The following is a 17837-nucleotide window of genomic DNA, read 5'->3' on the forward strand; positions in this document are numbered from 1 at the left end:
AATTAAGTCAACTCTGAATCAGAGAGATATAAGGAACAATTACAATAAATTACCAAGGAATACGTTTCCATAATGGTTGGGTTTCTGCTCTCCTGATTAAGAGATCTGCCTAAGAACCAAATGTGGAAGAGTGCGCCTAAGGAAGTCCTTGCTTTAGTTCAATAACCACTAGGTGCAATAACCACACGCTTAAAGCAAAACTAATAATCATTGGTGGTGCGAATAAGTAAATGGCGCACTCTACTCCGATAACAAAAATGTACTACAGGCCCGGCCGGAGGGGCTCAGTGGTTGGGCATCAACCTCTGAACCAGGAGGTCACGGTTCGATTGGCTTTCGGGCTTGATCCGCAGTAGGGGGCGTGCAGGAGGCAGTCGATCAATGATTCTCTCTCATCACTGATATTTCTATCCCCCTCTCCCTTCCTCTCCGAAATCAATAAACATGTATTTTTAAAAATAGTACTGTAGTTGCGACCAAACCATAGCAAACTTGCAAGCCCAACTTGACTCCTTAAGAGCTTCAGAACCCGCCAGTATCAAGACCCACGACGGCCTACTGGACCTCCAGGAGATAAACGTATTCCACCCCAACACTAACCTTCAGCCTAGTGTCAGAGCTCAGACGCAGCTCCCTTCGCCAGCACACTCTGCCTGCAGTGTGAGGTCACTCCTGGTCTCTGTGTCCGTTACTTCTCCAGTTCTCTTCCCTCAATGACTCTGGTAACTGATCCAACTCTCCGGGTCCACTATTTCCTCCACTCCCTGAGGGTCAGGGTCTATAGGCACTACTTCCTGGTCACGTGGCCTCGGAGGCCCTGGGCTGCCCTTGGCCTTCTCACCTGGTTCTCACCTGGTCTCATCAGAGGGCTGTCACATCTTGGGTACCATCCCTGTCTTTTACTTCTGACTCCTTCTCCATATCTATCTTATTTGTGGTTCTCCTCCGTCCTCTCCTATTCTCTCAGCCCATCAGTTCTCCCACGTCTGCACGAGAGCGCATGTGCGCTATTCAAATGACTTCCTCTGGACCCTCCCTCATCTGCCGTGACAACTCCAGTCCTGAATTTCTCCCTTCAACGGGCTGCAGGTCCACACTCTGCTCATTAGGCCCCTACAAGTTCACTTCACTGGACAGAAATATTGTGCTTGCTCGGCAATCCTTCCGTCCGCTGCTCCCTTCCTGCGGAATTGCTAACACTGACAGAGATCCCTGCCACTTCACCTCCCCTACTCCCCGGCATTTCCCAGATTTCATTTTCTTACAGAGGAAGGACACAGTCAAACACCAGAAATGCTATCGACAGTAAAGCATTATCATTGCTCGATTAAAGGTAAGAGAGACTCACAATTTTTGCATTCTTCCCACTTTTCCTTAGTTGCTGAACAGCAAAAGCATGTTCAACATTATCCATCGAAACTCCATTAACCATCGCAACTCGGTCATTTTCCCTAAGAAAAAAGTCACCAAAAGAGCACGTTAGAGAAAAACATACATGTAAGTAAGTTTGTGAAGGTATTTTCAAGATGAGTACTTCTAAGAAATGCTGTAATTATGGACGAGGTAATCTATTTGTCTTCAGATCAGTGATAAAATGCCAAACTATTTACTTTCAGATCTCTCACAAACACGCTTATTAGCAAGTACCCACAGGTCACTCATTTTTTTAAAACAATTACCACGTGGCCCAGCCGGTGTGGCTCAGTGGTTGAGCATCGACCTCTGAACCAGGAGGTCACAGTTCCATTCCCAGCCAGGGCACATGCCCGGGTTGCGAGCTCAATCCCCAGTGTGGAGTGTGCAGGAGGCAGCCGATCCATGATTCTCTCTCATCATTGATGTTTCTCCCCCCGCCCCCTCCTCTCTGAAATCAATAAAAATATATTAAAAAAACAAAAAAACAAAGCCATGAACACACGTTTCCCAAAGGACTGAGCAGGTACCACACACACAGAGTGATCCGGTGGGACAAGCACAGGGCATAAATGACACTATGTCATAGAGCCGGGAAAAGGCATTCCCCCTTTAAAAAAATAAATACTCCTCTTTCCAATTTTCTTTTAATCCTTCAAATTATACTCTTACTTTTTTGCTAGTGTATCTTTGGCCTCTTTCTATTGATAATCTTACTGAACAAAACAGCAAGGCTCAGGGTGAGAGGTTCCTAAAGGCTAGATTCTAGCTAAAGCTGAGTAAACGTGTTTTTTCCCACTATTTTTACAGTGACCTTCTATTTAAGCAGCGGTTCTCAACCTGTGGGTCGCGACCCCTTTGGCAGGCGAACGACCCTTTCACAGGGGTCGCCTAAGCCCATCCTGCATATCAGATATTTACATGATGATTCAGCACAGTAGCAACATGACAGTGATGAAGTAGCAATGAAAATAATGTTACGGTTGGGTCACAGCATGAGGAGCTGTATTTAAAGGGCCAGAAGGTTGAGAACCGCTGTATTTAAGGTTCATATACTTACTTTCCACTTAGGATCAAGAAAAGGAAAAACATATATTCACTTAGAGAACTTCCAGGTGGTCAGTGAACAGTTCCCAGGGCCCGAGGCCAGCCCCACGCGTGCCCAGCGCCCAGGGGACACACTTACTGCAGCTGCCCCTCGGCGGGCCCTCCCTTCAGCACGTCCGAAATGACGATCGAGGTCTCCCCGCTCTGAAAGTGGGGGTTATCTCTCCCACCAGAGATCGCAATTCCAAATCCAAATCCCGGAGCCTAGAGGGACGATCACAGTAAAATGTTACTAATTAAGACAAACAGCTGTTCATTATGTCGCACTCTATACACTGAAAGCATTACAAGCAAAAGTGACAACAGTATTTCCTCTGTGGTCACCACTCCCTCCCGGATGGCTACTCACCGCATGACCTAGCCTGGAATGGGCATGCACGCTCTAACGCATTAAATGGCATATGAGAACAGTAACAACTGCCAAGTACTTGAATGTTCTTTAAGAGCTAAGAGAATCTCAAACCCACACGTCCACTTTCCTGAAGAGCACATGGAGTATGCAGAGCAGTGTAAGGAAACCTCAGCATTCCCAGGGATCCAGAATCGTAAGCCGGAGCAGCGTCTCCCCGCATGGTTTCCACAGCGCCCTCTGCCATGCAAACCAGGAGACCCTGTTCACCGGGGACTGGGTGTACGTCATGACCTTCACTCCCACCCCAAGCCCTACTCAGGTGGCAAAAAAGAAACAACCCTCCTTAAAAAAGAATAAACCACCAGCGACTTCACGCCTATACACCTGAGAAAAACGAAAGCTTACACCTGCACGAAGACTTACACCCCCATGCTCACAGCAGCATTTCCTACATGTAGCCACAGCAGAGCACCAACCCAAATGCCCACCAACTGGCGAGCGGACAAATAACATGTGGTACATGATTACAATGGCATCGTATTTCCTTTCAAAGAAATGAAGTACTGGTACATGCTATGACATAGATGAACCACCTTGAAAACATGCTGAGTGAAGAAGCCCATCATAAAAGACCCTCTATCGTGTAATTCAATTCATAGGAAATGTTCAGAAAAGACAAACCTACAGACACAGAGAGTAGAATGAGACTACACCACTACCTTACACCACACACAGGAATTAACTCGAGAGGGATTGAAGACTTGAAACCATAGAACGCACAGAAAACATCGGCGCTAAGCTGCATGGGAGGAAAGCCACAGGTGTCTGACACGCCCCAGACCTGAGAACCCAAATAATAACCGGCATTCACTGGGAACAATGGCAAAACAGCGTGGGACCAGCGCTGACACGGGAGGGACTGTGCCTCCTCCAACCGCAGGCGGGAACAGGCCCTGCACGGAGCCTGAATCCCGGAGCTGGGTGACCCTGGGGCTCTGCACGCTGGGCCAGGCCTCACCCAGCGCTCCACACAGGAGGCGCTGCTGGCAGGAAGCGGCCTTGAGCGGCCGGCACAGCCAGGTCAACATGTACAAAGGGCGCAGAGATAAGACCGTGGCAGAAAGCAGCTGGTATGTTCTGTAGCACATGCATCACACACACACACACACACACACACACACACACGTGCGCACACACGCACATGCACCCACACACACACACACGCGTGCGAGGAAACTAAGCCAGTTTCTAAAACCTCAAAGAAACTAATTTGGCATAAAAATAAGCAAAGAGTGTCAGGATCAAATCCCTTACAGCATTACGATGAAGATAAGGAGCAGCAGAGTAACTTCCCCACAGAAAACGAAAGCATGAACTAACTGGGAACTTTAAAAAGAGCTCATAACGTATAAAGAAACTTGGATTATGACCACATTTGGACAGCAACATGCTACGCCGAAGATAATATAAAGATACTCCAGAGAGACAATGAGCCAAGGATTTCACATCCAGTAAGACCGACCTTCAAGTGAGACAGGGCACGGAGAAGCTAGTGGACAGGCAAGAGACAGGGTCTCTAACAGCAGGTGACACCCTGACACTCAAAGCGACAAGGAACCCCGAGAGGACTGGCGACAGCATTGAATGTATACTTAACTGTGGTGATAAGGTTACACGAGGACCAGGGGAAGAACTGCATCAGTAACCGCTGTCGGAGATGGATACAGGAAAACCATTTTTTTGAATGGGAAGAGGAACAGCACGTGGGAAAAATGTTGATACTGTTCCCAGTCATCAACACTGACAGTGGTAGAAATATTGTTACTCCAAGGCCACCACAGGCTCGGTGCTGGACTTACTGAGAGACTACGGTGGAATTCTCATAGAAATGCAAAATACTCTATTTCTCTCATAGATCTTTACCACACAAATTTTTAGGTGCGTCAAAAGGCAGCTGGTTTTGTCCTAGCCCGTTTGGCTCAGCAGATAGAACATCGGCCTGCGGACGGAAGGATCCCGGGTTCGATTCCAGTCAAGGGCACATGCCTGGGTTGTGGGCTTGATCCCCAATAGGGGACGTGTAGGGGGCAGCCAATCAATGAGTCTCTTTCATCATTGATGTTTCTATCCCTCTCTCCCTCTCCCTTCCTCTCCGAAATCAATAAAAATATGTATTTTTTTAAAAAAGGTAGTTGGTTTTTACATGAGAAATGTCTACGATAATGTTTATTTTTGGGGGGGAGAGCTAAAGCAGTATAATATGACCTCACTTATTTGCATGTGCACACACATTTATGGTTGTAGCTTTTGAATGGAAGAAAGAGCATCCAAGAATTTTGCTCTCGCCATAGTTCATCTTTTTGAGACCATAAGCAGCCATGAGCAGCAATAGGTTTTGTGTTCAAACCTTTGCCTGGTAGGGAAACTAAATTTATCATCAACAAAGACATGTGACCAGTGAGTGCTGAAAATGTGGCTAGTTACCAGAGATATGTTGAAACTGCAAAATGTGCATTAGTTTTGTAAGGCTCTATGAGAAAAACACTAAAGTACATCAATTTTAAATATTGCTCACATGTTGAAGATGATAATATTTTGGATATACTGAGCGAAATAAATAAGATCTATTATAAAATTAGTTTCGCCTGTATTTTACACTCTTTATATGAAGGCTAAAGGATCTTAGTTATGCATGTCTTCGCATTCTATTGCTGTTGGAGAAGGCTGCTATCTGGACTTCCTGAGAGCGACTTTGTTGACGAGGGTGGTCCCCTAGGAAATTAACTTTTATTGGGCTTTTAACTAAGTGCCGAGCGCTACGGGGATATAACGCTGACGAACATTTCCTCCCCTTAAGGAAATTATGATGCATAGGAGACGGGTCGACAACGACCCGAGGAGCACACTCGCTGTCACTCAGGGCCAGGGGCAGAGCCGAGCCCACGAGGCCAGGAGTCGGCCGGTGACAGGGGCTGTGACAGTGCGTGGCTCACAGTGCGGCAGCCTTGCAGGGTGAACAGGATGTCTACGGCTTCTAATGTTCTCAGGCGAAGGACGTCTCCTCTGGGAATGCAAATAGAGGCAGGGGGCAATACCGAAGCACGTCGGGCATTATTCCTGATAGCTAACAGCAGAAACTACTGTGTTTTCATCTACAGAATCTTTCTTCTTCTAAAAGACAAAGGTGCTTCTGCGTTACATGTAGCTGACCATCAGATGTCAAAGAGCATGGATCTGCCCTGACTTGGCCCCACATGGTACCGATAATGCAGGTCAGGGCCGAAAGGACATCGCCTCCAGTCACCTCCTTCACTCTCCACTGTTCTCATTCCTGTCAAGCCAGGGCCGAGGCCCTCCATTTCAATCTGGAGCACTCAGGAAGAGGCAGACAAAGGGACTCAGAGTCTCATAGTTGGGGATGACCCAGTGGACTTCTCTTTACAATAATAAAACGGAAGTCACTGCTCTACATCACTGGTCAGAAACCCTGGCCTGCAGGCCAAATCTGGGAAGCTGCCCAGTTTTGTAAATAAAGTTTTACTGGAACCCAGCCACCCCCGTGTGTCCATCTATTATTTATGGCTGCTTTTGCAATGCAAGCGCAGAGGTGAGGAGTAGTGAGAGATTTACAGCCTGCAAAGCCTAAAATATCACCTGGCTCTTGACAGGAAAAGCTGGCCGACAATATTCTAGCAGAGCCAGATTTTATTCTGGACCAACTCCGAACACTCAGGGCCGGTGCTATCTGAACGTCCCATTCTGCAGCGGGGGAGAGTGAGTCGAGCGGAGTGCGGTTGGTGTAAGTCAGCTCGCAGCGACAGGGCCATGTTCAAGAACCTTCAAAACACCGCTCCCGCGGGGATGGTGCTGAGGCTCCCATTCGGCCGGGACTCGCTCTGGGGCGGCCCAGCAGCAGCAGCTCTGTGAATGGGATCCTCTCATCTCCACGGAACTTCCGGACAGCTTTCTGGGCTGGTCCCCTTCTCGTGGCAGAAGGAAACAGCAGGGCAGAGGCCAGCTACAGAGAAACGGACCCGCACCTGCCAGGCAGGCGCTCTCGGGGTCATGCCCACTATGCTGGGCGGGTGTGACACGGAGCACACTCAGAAAATCGGTTTCTGACTTCTCAGCGTCCAAGAGCTTTTCCTGCTTGGCCTAAGCTAATGATCTGTAGTAAGTACAGTGTCCCCACACGTGAATTCCTAGCAAAACGAGGCAGAGGAGTAGGAAGGAGAAACATATTTTAGCTAATGGGTCTTATTTTATTTTGTTTATTTAAAAACTAAAAGGTACTAGGGAAAAACAACTGGAATGTGATAACGCCAAATTACACCAATGGTCTCAAAAGAATGATCTAGCTTCTACCTCAAGAAATTACTAAAAGAACAATTTAAACCGAACATAAGCAGAAAAAAGGAAATATAAAAATAAGAACAGAAATCAATTAAATAGAAAACAAAACAAAATATATCAATGAAAACAAAAACTGGACCCTGGCCAGTTTGGCTCAGTGGATAGAGCGTCGGCCTGCGGACTGAAGGGTCCCAGATTCAATTCCGGTCAAGGGCATGTACCTTGGTTGCAGGCACATCCCCAGTAGGGGGTGTGCAGGAGGCAGCTGATCGATGTTTCTCTCTCATCGATGTTTCTAACTCTCTATCCTTCTCCCTTCCTCTCTGTAAAAATCAATAAAATATATATTTTTTAAAAAAACTGGTATTTTGAAAAGATCAATCAAAACTGTTAAACCTCTAGCCAGCCAGACCAAGAAATAAAAGAAGACACAAATTACCAATATCAAAAATAAAAACAGGGCCTCATTACAGGTCCTATAGCAACAAAATAAGAGACCATTGTTAACAATTTTATATTCATAAATTAGATGAAAGGGACAAATACTCTGAAAGATGCAAATTACCAAAACTACCAAAAAAAAAAAAAAGCTAACAAAGAAGAAATACATAACTGGACAGTCCTACATAACATCAAAGAAACTGAATTTATAGTTAAAAGCCTTCCCACAAAGAAGACTCCAGGACCAGATGGCTGGCTACCCAGATGAATTCTACCAAACATTTAAGGAAGAAGTGACATCAACTGCACAGGAATTGTTCTGAGCCGCATAGCTGTTTCCCTGACCAAACCCAGATAAAAACCATACACGCACAAAAAGCACTGACCAATATTTTTTATGAACACAGAAACACGTATCTTCAAAAAACATGAGCAAATCAATCCAATATAGAAAATGGATGATATATCACAAGTGAAGTTTATCTTGGGAATGCAAGTCTGTGCAACATTCAAAAAGCAAGAAATTGACCGTATCAACAGACTAAGAAGAAAATTTTTTGAAAGCTACGGTAGTCAAGGCAGAAGTCACTGCAGGAAGACAGACACTTAGATCAACAGAAGAGACCAAGGAAAGACCGCACGCAAATGGTCACTGATTTTTGACAAAGACAGAAAGAAGTTAAAATTGTACCCTGAATATAGAAAGAACTATCAAAATTCAGTAACAGCCGGAACCGGTTTGGCTCAGTGGATAGAGCGTCGGCCTGCAGACTGAAAGGTCCCAGGTTCGATTCCGGTCAAGGGCATATACCTGGGTTGCGGGCACATCTCCAGTGGGAGGTGTGCAGGAGGCAGCTGGTCGATGTTTCTCTCTCATCGATGTTTCTAACTCTCTATCCCTCTCCCTTCCTCTCTGTAAAAAAATCAATAAAATATATATTTTTTAAAAATTCAGTAACAGCTCTGTGCACCGAGGGACACACTCAACAGAATGAAAAGACAACCCATAGAATAGGAATAGGAAAAAATATTTGCAAGTCATCTATCTGATAAGGGGTTAATATCTAAAATAGGTAAAGAATTCCTATAACTCAACAATTAAGATACAAATAACCCAATTACAAAATGGGCAAAGGACGTGAACAGATGGTAAATTTTATGTTTGGTGTATTTTACCACAATTATAAGAAAACACGCAATAATAAGAAAACAAACAAGCCAATTAAAAATGGACAAGAGACTTGAACACATTTTACCAAAGAAGATATATGGATGACAAGTTAGCGCATAAGCAGATACTCAACATCATTCCTCTTAAGAGAGCTAGAAACTAAAACCACAACGACATACCACTACACACCTATTTGTGTGGCTAAAATTAAGACAATGCAAACCCCCAAACAACCCTGAAAATATCGAGTGTTGGTGCGGATACACAGCAACTGGAGGCCGTACACACTGGTAGTGAGGATGCAAAATGGTACAGTTTGGCAGTTTCTTATAAGTTAAATATTCATTTACCATAAGACACACAGCAATTCCATGCCTAAGGATTTACCCAAGAGAAATGAAATGTTAGGTTCATACAAAAACCTGTGTACTAGAGCAGATTGATTCATATCACCCAAAACTGGAAAAAAGCCAAATGTATCAAAACTGGAAAGTAAGTACATCAGTCTACATTCATATACTGGAACACTACTGGGCAACAGGAAGAAACTAACAACAACAAGAAGAGAAAACAAAGAATTATTGGTAAAAGAAATTTCAAATACGGGAGAAGAGACCAGTCTCAAAGGCTGCATGCATAGGGTGTGAGCTCCTGATGTGATTCTGGAAAAGGCTAAACATCTCTGTGTAAGAGCAGAACACACATCAGTGGGGGCTCCCTGCTGGGGGAGGGGCAGAGCTGACTACAAATGGGCACAAGTTTCAGGGTGACGATTGCTCTATATTTTTACTGTTGTGGTGGTTACATGACTACATCTATGTAGCTCAATAGGTTAGAGCATCGTCCCAATACCCCAAGGTTGCAGGTTCGATCCCCGTCAGTGCGTATACAAGAAGCAACCAATAAATGCAAAAGTAAGTGGGACAACAAGTCGATGTTTCTCCCTCTCTCTCTCTCTCTCTCTCTCTCGCTCTCTGAAATCGATAATTTAAAAAAAAACAGCTGTGGCGACCACAACTTCAGAAGGGGATGGGATGGCTTGCCCATTGCTAGAGGGGAAGAGGCAGCGTAGGATGCAAGTGCAGGGCAGACAAGCCCTTACTCTGACCCAGCTTCCTGCTACCTGCTCTGTGCCCATCGGCAACTGCTCACTCGATGGCTTGGGGCCTACGTGTTCCAAACCCACAAGTACCCTTTAAGATTTTACTACCCACGCGACCTGGTTCATTTTAAACCTCAAGCCTACAACACATGCATCTGTCCTCAGAAATGCTGAAGCAGTTTACCACATATACAGTGCACCGCGTCTCTTATCTGATCCCTCCAAATTTACAGTCGATGGTTTCTTCAGTCAGGAATACAACAGCAAGTACACAAATGCCCACGGAAAGGATGTCTGAGAAGTAGCCAGGGTCACTGCTGACCTTCATAACGAGTTTATTGCCATTCTAATCTTAAACAAAGGGATATAGAAAAACTCGCCCCTTTCTTTGGGCTTCCTGACATCTGGCTTTCCTCCATTGTTCCCCGCAGCTGCCAATATCCTGGGCTGCACACAAACTCACCCTGTGAAGCGTCACCGTGTGCTGTTCCCATATAGCCGTTTCCTCCATGGCTGTGCTCTGAGAAAGAAAGAGAAAAACAAGGCATTTGTCTTTTAAGAAAACGTCTTCAATTAAGTGAGTGAGAACAACTAGCAGACCATTTAGCACATTGGAATCATACTATTAATATTAGCAACTCTGAAAGGAGTTTCATAACCATGGAAGGTTTTTCCGTTTGCTTTTGTTGGAAGGGACAGGAAACTACTCACAGGAACTTCCTGTGTTTTTAACTTAATTTGGACAGAGGCCGTTCTCTGTTCGTTTTCTTGCCAGCTCCAGCTCATGCTGCAACTTTATACTTAGCGTGAGGTAGGAAAGAATCAAAGTTGGAATGGCATTATTGTAAAATACCCATTGACACATGAGACATTGTAAAGCATTCCGTATGCTATGCAAAGAAAAGGAAAAGTCAAATCCCTCCGGACTCCAGGATTATAAATATTCAGGTTCCAGGAAATGAGATGGGACCATCTGATAGGTCTGGTCAGTGGTCGCTTTAATATCACAGTTAAACACTCTGCCCCACCTAGTTAAGATTTTGCTACAGATTTGTCTTCTGAGGCTTTCTTTTCTACAGAAAAAAAAAAAGTGGCTTTTCTAGGATACCATTGCACACACCCATCCACACACACAATAAAGAAAAGCTCCAAAAACACCTCCCCAAGCAGCATCATAAAGTTAGAGCGATGCAAGCTCCAGTGAGGGCACTACTCAGACCACTGTGCAATCGGGTTCATCTACTGTCCAGAAACTCTTACAATCCCTAACCGGTTTGGCTCAGTGGATAGAGCATCGGCCTGCAGACTGAAGGGTCCCGGGTTCAATTCCAGTCAAGGGCATGTACCTTGGTTGTGGGCACATCCCCAGTGGGGGTGTGCAGGAGGCAGCTGATCGATGTTTCTCTCTCATCGATGTTTCTAACTCTCTATCCCCCTCCCTTCCTCTCTGTAAGAAAACAATGAAATATTTAAAAAAAAAAAAACTCTTACGAGAGTGGGAAATGCATTTCCATCTACCAGGTGAGCACTAAAGAATTCAAAATAAATGTCTTATAAATTGGGTTAATGGCTCTTGGAAACTTAAAGTAATTCTCTCTCTTTCACTGTGACCACTTTTGAAATTAGGGTTCCTGAATATAATACATCTATAAACAAACCTTGGTGGTTTTTCTGTTAATCCTCACCCGAGCATATTTTCCCGTTCATTTTTAGAGAGAGTGGGAGGAGGAAAGAGAAAGAGAAACATCAACGTGAGAGAGACACATCGATGGGTTGCCTCCTGCACGGGCTGGGAATGGAGACTGCAACTGAGGTATGAGCCCTTGATCTGAATCGAACCTGGGACCCTTCAATCCTCGGCCAACGCTCTACCCACTGAGCCACACTAGCGAGGGCTTTAAAGTTTTTTCAAGCCTCTGCAGAGTTAACCAAGGGGGTGGAGGGAGAATGTGAGCATGGCGTTCTCAGTGTCACTCCTTACACTGCTGTGCCTGCCTGTGTCCCAGTGAGGCCTGTTTCCTCGTCCTTGCTCCGTGTCATGAACATCACAGGAGATGCCCGTCGAGAGAGGCCCAGCGAGGGGCCCGGGGCCCCTCTCTCCTTCCCACAGCAGCTCTGATGGCAGACTGCTGCTACTTCAGCAAAGGAATCCTATGAAGAAAGCCTGCTTCCCTAACCGCGAAGCAGCGAGGTTCGCCTTCCTGCCGCCGAATGAGGGAGAGAAAGGCGCTCTGTTCGCTCCCACAGATAAACCGCCAGCCTTCCCAGCGCTTTGTTTCCATCTGCCCATCGAGTGCAGCCAAACCTCCCTTTAATGGGACCTCTGCTGGAAACAAATCTGTTTGTGGTTTTAACGAAAACTGACCAGGACTTAATGTGTTAGAAGGAAATTCCTCCATCGATGTGAAGCAATGATGATATCAGTAATCTGCTAAGCATTAAGAATTCCACTCAAATAACCCTAGCAGGTGTGGCTCCGTGGATAGAGCATCGACCTGCAGACTGAACGGTCGATCCCAGGTTCGATTCCCAGTCAGGGCATAGGCCCAGGTTGCAGGCTCCATCCCCAGTAGGGGGCATGCAGGAGGAAGCCAATCAATGATTCGTTCATCATTGATGTTTCTATCTCTCTCCCTCTCCCTTCCTCTGTGAAATCAATAAAAATATATTTTCAAAAGAGTTCTGCCCTGACCAGTTTGGCTCAGTGGATGGAGCGTTGGTCTGCGGACTCAAGGGTCCCGGGTTCGATTCCAGTCAAGGGCATGTACCTTGGTTGTGGGCACATCCCCAGTAGGAGGTGTGCAGGAGGCAGCCGATCGATGTTTCTCTCTCATCGATGTTTCTAACTCTCTATCCCTCTCCCTTCCTCTCTGTAAAAAGAGGGCTCATACCTCAGTTGCAGTATATATATAAATAGAGTTCTACTGAAATATACGTGATCAAGATACCTGCAGTAACCTCCAGGCTGCCCCATCCTAGCCGACACTCAAAAATGAGAACTGCCTCATAGCTGGAGCTCAGCTCCGCCTCACCCACCCCGCTACCCAGTGCGTGGTGCCCCTGCCTCCTCAATCCCCTCCCTCTGGCGCACACTGAAGTGGCCTGATAACAGGAATCGCCTGGAGAAGGATCTGGTACGAGAGGGTTTATCATCCTCCATGTGGTTGTAATGGCCACATAGTTTTCCATGTTGTAAGAGAGTATTAATCAAATGGGAGATGCATTTAATGTGAATTCTATGAAGCAGCTTACGCACTGTCAGCCTCATTCTGTTTAAACCCGGGCAGGAAGAGAGCTGAAAGGACAGACACAGTGCTGACATCGGTCATCTTCCAGTGAAGGGATTATGGGATTATTTTAGCTTTTGCCTTTCCTTTCTCCATTCCCAAAGTATCTTAAGCCACATTTACCAAATCCCATTGGAAACTTCAAATATCTGCTTTTCACTTAGCTTTGAGGAAAACCAAATAATATTTAAGAAGATTATTTTGTTTCATTGTTAACTATGAAAGGTATTTATTCTACTGTTACTAAGGGATTTATATCAAGAGGAGTATGGTAACAGAAATTTATTTTATTTGTGTGAGATAAGGGGAAAATAGAAATGCTAAAACAAATCTTCTCAGCATTCCGATCCAATATGTTTCTTCTCTGGAGGCATGGAAAAGCACACCTCTCACCTGGCTCGCTGGCTTCCCCAGGAAGGGTGGCACTACAATACCTCGCTTCTCCCCGAAAGCCAAACAGGGCCTTGTGAGCGTGACTTACCAGACCGGAGGCCTATGTACAGGCAACAGAGAGTGAAACAGCAGAAAGGGTAGGTAGCTGTTAGGCTCTGGAGCAGCAAGCACACAGCCCAATTTAATCCAGAATATAATTGAGTTAGGCCTTGCAATCCCATCACGTAAAACACACACACAGAGAAAGACGCACTCCTAGTTCAGTGAGTGAGCCGTCATCTCTTCTCTCCAGCCCGGGGCTCCTTCCCTGGCAAAAGCAGCGGAATTCTCCCCAGGCGGCTGTGTAACCGGGCAGACCCCGGCAGAGTCCTCAGTGCACCGAGGGGCGAGGAGATGGATGAAGACACAGACCTTGGTGTGCAAACGGGGTACAACAGAACGAAAGCCTCGCTATGAGGACTATGGTCCCCAGGGTAGGATTCGTCCCACCCTGCTACAGTCCCCACAGCGAGGCCTCAGAAACCGAAGGCTCACGTGAGGTGAAGCGTCTCACTAGCACATGCACCCAGCGCTCTTTCGTGAGCGCGAAAGACAAGAGGGGCAGGGCTTCCTCTGGAGACATCTAAGCAGCAGGTGGCCCGGGGGTGCAGAGGTGGAAATGGGGGTGCGGCGGGAAGACCCTTCCTGTTTTCCTTCATTAGGAGCCCGCTGGCAGTGTTCTATCAGGTTCATCTGTCACCTACTCAAATAAATGATTTTTAAAACTCAACATCCTTATTGTAAACGTGCTTGGCATTTTTCTTATTAAAAAAAAAAAAAAGAACACAAAACAGAACCTGGCAGGTGTGGCCCAGTGGTTGAGCATCAGCCTATGAACCAGGGGTCACGGTTCAATTCCTGGTCAGGGCACATGCCCGGGTTGCGGGCTCCATCCCCAGTAGAGGGCGTGCAGGAGGCAGCTGGTCAGTGCTTCTCTCTCATCACTGATGTTTCTATCTCTCTCTCCCGCTCCCTTCCTCTCTAAAATCAATAATAATGTATTTAAATAAAAACAAAGCAGAAAGCATAACTGTGTAACCTGGACAAAGACCTTCTGATAATCTAGTCTCATTCCCAAGCAGTTCGGTTTGTGGGAACCATGGAAAAGGTGCTGCTCCCACTGCAGGACCCTAGCACTGTCACTCCGTAGTAATGGAAGTCAGTCTGTTAAAAAGAACATGAACTAGACCAGAAATAGCCAGATCAGAGCCCGAATCTGCTGTTACCTAGTCAGGTGACCTTAGCTGTCCTCCCAAAGTTAGGGAATTGGATGAGATTTGCTTAAGTCAAAAGTCCTTCCTGCCCCCAATGCTACTAGACTGTAATCCCAGTTGTTGTCCAATAGCACCCCAGTTCCCAACAGGCCGCAGGTTCAGAAATCAATGCCGCACTCCAGGCAAGGACATTGCAAGGCGCAGCTGCCGGGCTCTGAGTTCTCCGCACATTTCGAAGTCAGCATCGCTGACTAGAATCGCAATTTCTGAAGAGGCAAAAAGCTGCATTTCAGAATCCACCAAGAGTCTGTTTGGTTTCTTTGTTCTGCGCTCCAGCTGGCAAAGACACCGCTCAGATCACCAACTCTGAAGGGCTTCCGGCCAAAACTCCAGATCCTGAGTCTAGGCAGTTTCACGTCCTCCAGGGCTGACGACAAAGCAATGGGGAAAGGCCGGAGGACAGAACTGAAAACACAGACGAACCAGTCACTGAAAGAAGACCAACTGCAGAACAGAATAAATACAGCAAGTGCTCTCCAGATAAAGAGAACCTTCCCTCCTCGACAGTATCTACACAGACTAGTGTAGGCAGCCAGCTAAATGCTACCGCCCTGTGGTTATTTAATAAGAGCTTCATTCATTCAGTCAGTCAGTCATTCGACAAACATTTATCAGATATACTCAGTGCTGTGGAGGCAAATGAGGCCCCTCCACTTCCCTGGGACTCAAGGGGAAGGCTCACCGCTACATAAATGCTCTAAGAGAGGTGCCCACGGAGGATGGCGAGGACTCTGCCCGCTATGAGACAGAGCCTGGGTCTCTGAGAAAGCACTTGGGCTCAAGCTTGAAGGATGGCCAGGAAAAGCGGGAGTCGTTTCGGGGAGAAGCAGCATGTCAGCAAGGCTTTTGATGCTATGATGAGGCTGCACGTGAAGCTGGCTTTGACATGGCCGGAAAGTACAACTGGTGGAGTGGAAGGAGTAAAAAGAGAAGCTGCAAGCACCATCACAACAGGTCTCGTAAGCTCCAGGGGAAAACAGGAGGGCGTTTTAGGCAATCGAGTGACAGTCAAACTCTTTCTGAAGGCTGTTGTGTGGGAGATGGATTTGAGGGAGGGAGACCAATTAGAAAGCTAAAGTGAAAGGGGGAGGAGTCAAAGGTGACAGTTTTCTGAATTAGGTGGCTGAGAGAAAAAGCAGGAAGAGTATTACAAATATTAGTTTAAAATCCTTATTTTAAGGTGTCTGTGGAACGATCGGCACAGAGATATGGACAGTGGGCAGTTCGTCTGAAGGTCAAGACCGAGATCTGGGTAGATACTGGCTCAGGAGTAATCAGCAAAGTAGTATTAAACCCAAGAGAAAAGATCCAGTTACCTAAGGACCAAGATGACCCTGGGACTACAAATGTTTTAGAAGGAAAAAAGGAAGGACTGAACCAACTTGAGGAGAAGCCAGGGAGGATACTGGCAAAGCAAACAGCCAGCAGGCAGTGGGTACAAGCTGTTGTAAGTCTCTAAAGGGGAAGTACGGGGAGGTAAGGCAGCGCGCTAGCCTCCTTTCTGCTTTAGGGCAAGGTTCCCGAGGAAAGGACTGGACAGGTGCGAGGGGACAGAGGGACGGGGGAGGGGGTGATGGAGGGATGGAGGTGATGGAAGGAAGGGGATAGGAAGCTTTCTAGGTAGAGAAAACAGCAGAGCCCTAGGGGAGGAGCGTGCTTCTCTCATTCATTCCAACAATATCTGAGAGTTTATTATATGCCAGACACTGTCAAACAATTAGCATGACCTTTGGTCTCACGAGGCATACAGTCTAGGGAGTGGGAGAACTAGATGACTAAAGAAATTCCACGATTAAAAAGTAATCACAGGCGTATATAAACACACAAAAAAAAAGGAAAACAGGGCCACGAGTGGAACTCCAGAGGAAACTGGCAGGGAGCGCAGGCTTGGTAGGAACTAGAGCGGGGACAGCGAGCCCGAAGGAGAAAGATGCAGGTGAGGCTAGAGGCGGAGCCTCGTGACCACCTGATGGAGTTTGGTCTTTTACTCCTAGAGGCAGTAAGAAGCCTAAGAGTTGTAGAATGAGTGCTCGCACTGGAGCACGGGGGCCACTAAAGAAACTTGGATTTTGAAAAGATCATTTTAGAAAAACAGATTGTAAGGGGGAGGGGGAGTATGATACTACTTAGGAGGCTGTTCAAGGAACAGAGAGATTATAACAGATGATACTGTGTGTCTGTGTGCTGGGGGAAGGGTGTGTAAATGGTAAAAGTACAGCTGGAACAAGTGGAGAGAGACGAGGTCTCAGGAGGTAAACGCTGAACAGAATGTGCCATCGCTGTCACCACACAGGACACCTCCCGGCTGAGCCAGGGGCACTGTTTTGGGAAGCCTTTCATCCCATCCCCAAATCCCCCCACTAGAGACTGCATCTCTCCTTTCGGGCGCCTGCGGTTCCTAAAAACTATCTCAAGAGCGCAAGGGTCGTTTTTTCAAACCACAGCACATCGTGCTGGGCTGGGACTCCTAACCTTCAGGCTGACATCTGTCCAGTATCCAATACAGAAACACACACACACACACACACACACACACAGTCTGTACACGTGTACACGCAGACATGCTTCCTACATGCCTCTTCTCTGGCATTAAGATGGGCTTCACTCCAATGTTTCTGAGCTGACACCAGGGCTTCCGTGGGCCGGGCCCTGTCTGAGTGAGCCCACAGCCACCCTGAGCGGATGCTGGTATTACGGCCGCTGCTTTTCACAGATAAGAAATCAGCTCGTAAGTGGCAGACCCAGGACTCAGAGTCCAGAGCCTAGAGCCATAAAGCCATAAAGACTAGGGTGACTCGGTGGAAACCTTCTCAGTCCTGCTGTACCTGAGTCCTCTCTGCAAGATCCTGCCTGCTGACAGGTCCCTCTCCGGAAACGCCTCCTGGCTGGCCTTTCTCTGGGCCAC

General features: G+C 46.7%; 1 protein-coding gene across 1 annotated transcript in view; it reads right to left on the reverse strand.

Annotated features, from left to right (window-relative positions):
- The window catches only part of TJP1 (tight junction protein 1), a 112182-nt gene that overhangs the window by 49288 nt on the left and 45057 nt on the right, over positions 1-17837 (reverse strand). Inside the window, 3 exon segments of the mRNA XM_015569104.1 lie at positions 1349-1451; positions 2600-2724; positions 10403-10459. Coding sequence (XP_015424590.1) covers positions 1349-1451; positions 2600-2724; positions 10403-10450 — 276 coding nt within the window. The 5' untranslated portion in view covers positions 10451-10459.

This window comes from Myotis davidii, unplaced genomic scaffold, assembly GCF_000327345.1.
Source record: "Myotis davidii unplaced genomic scaffold, ASM32734v1 scaffold164, whole genome shotgun sequence".
Classification (NCBI taxonomy): domain Eukaryota; kingdom Metazoa; phylum Chordata; class Mammalia; order Chiroptera; family Vespertilionidae; genus Myotis; species Myotis davidii.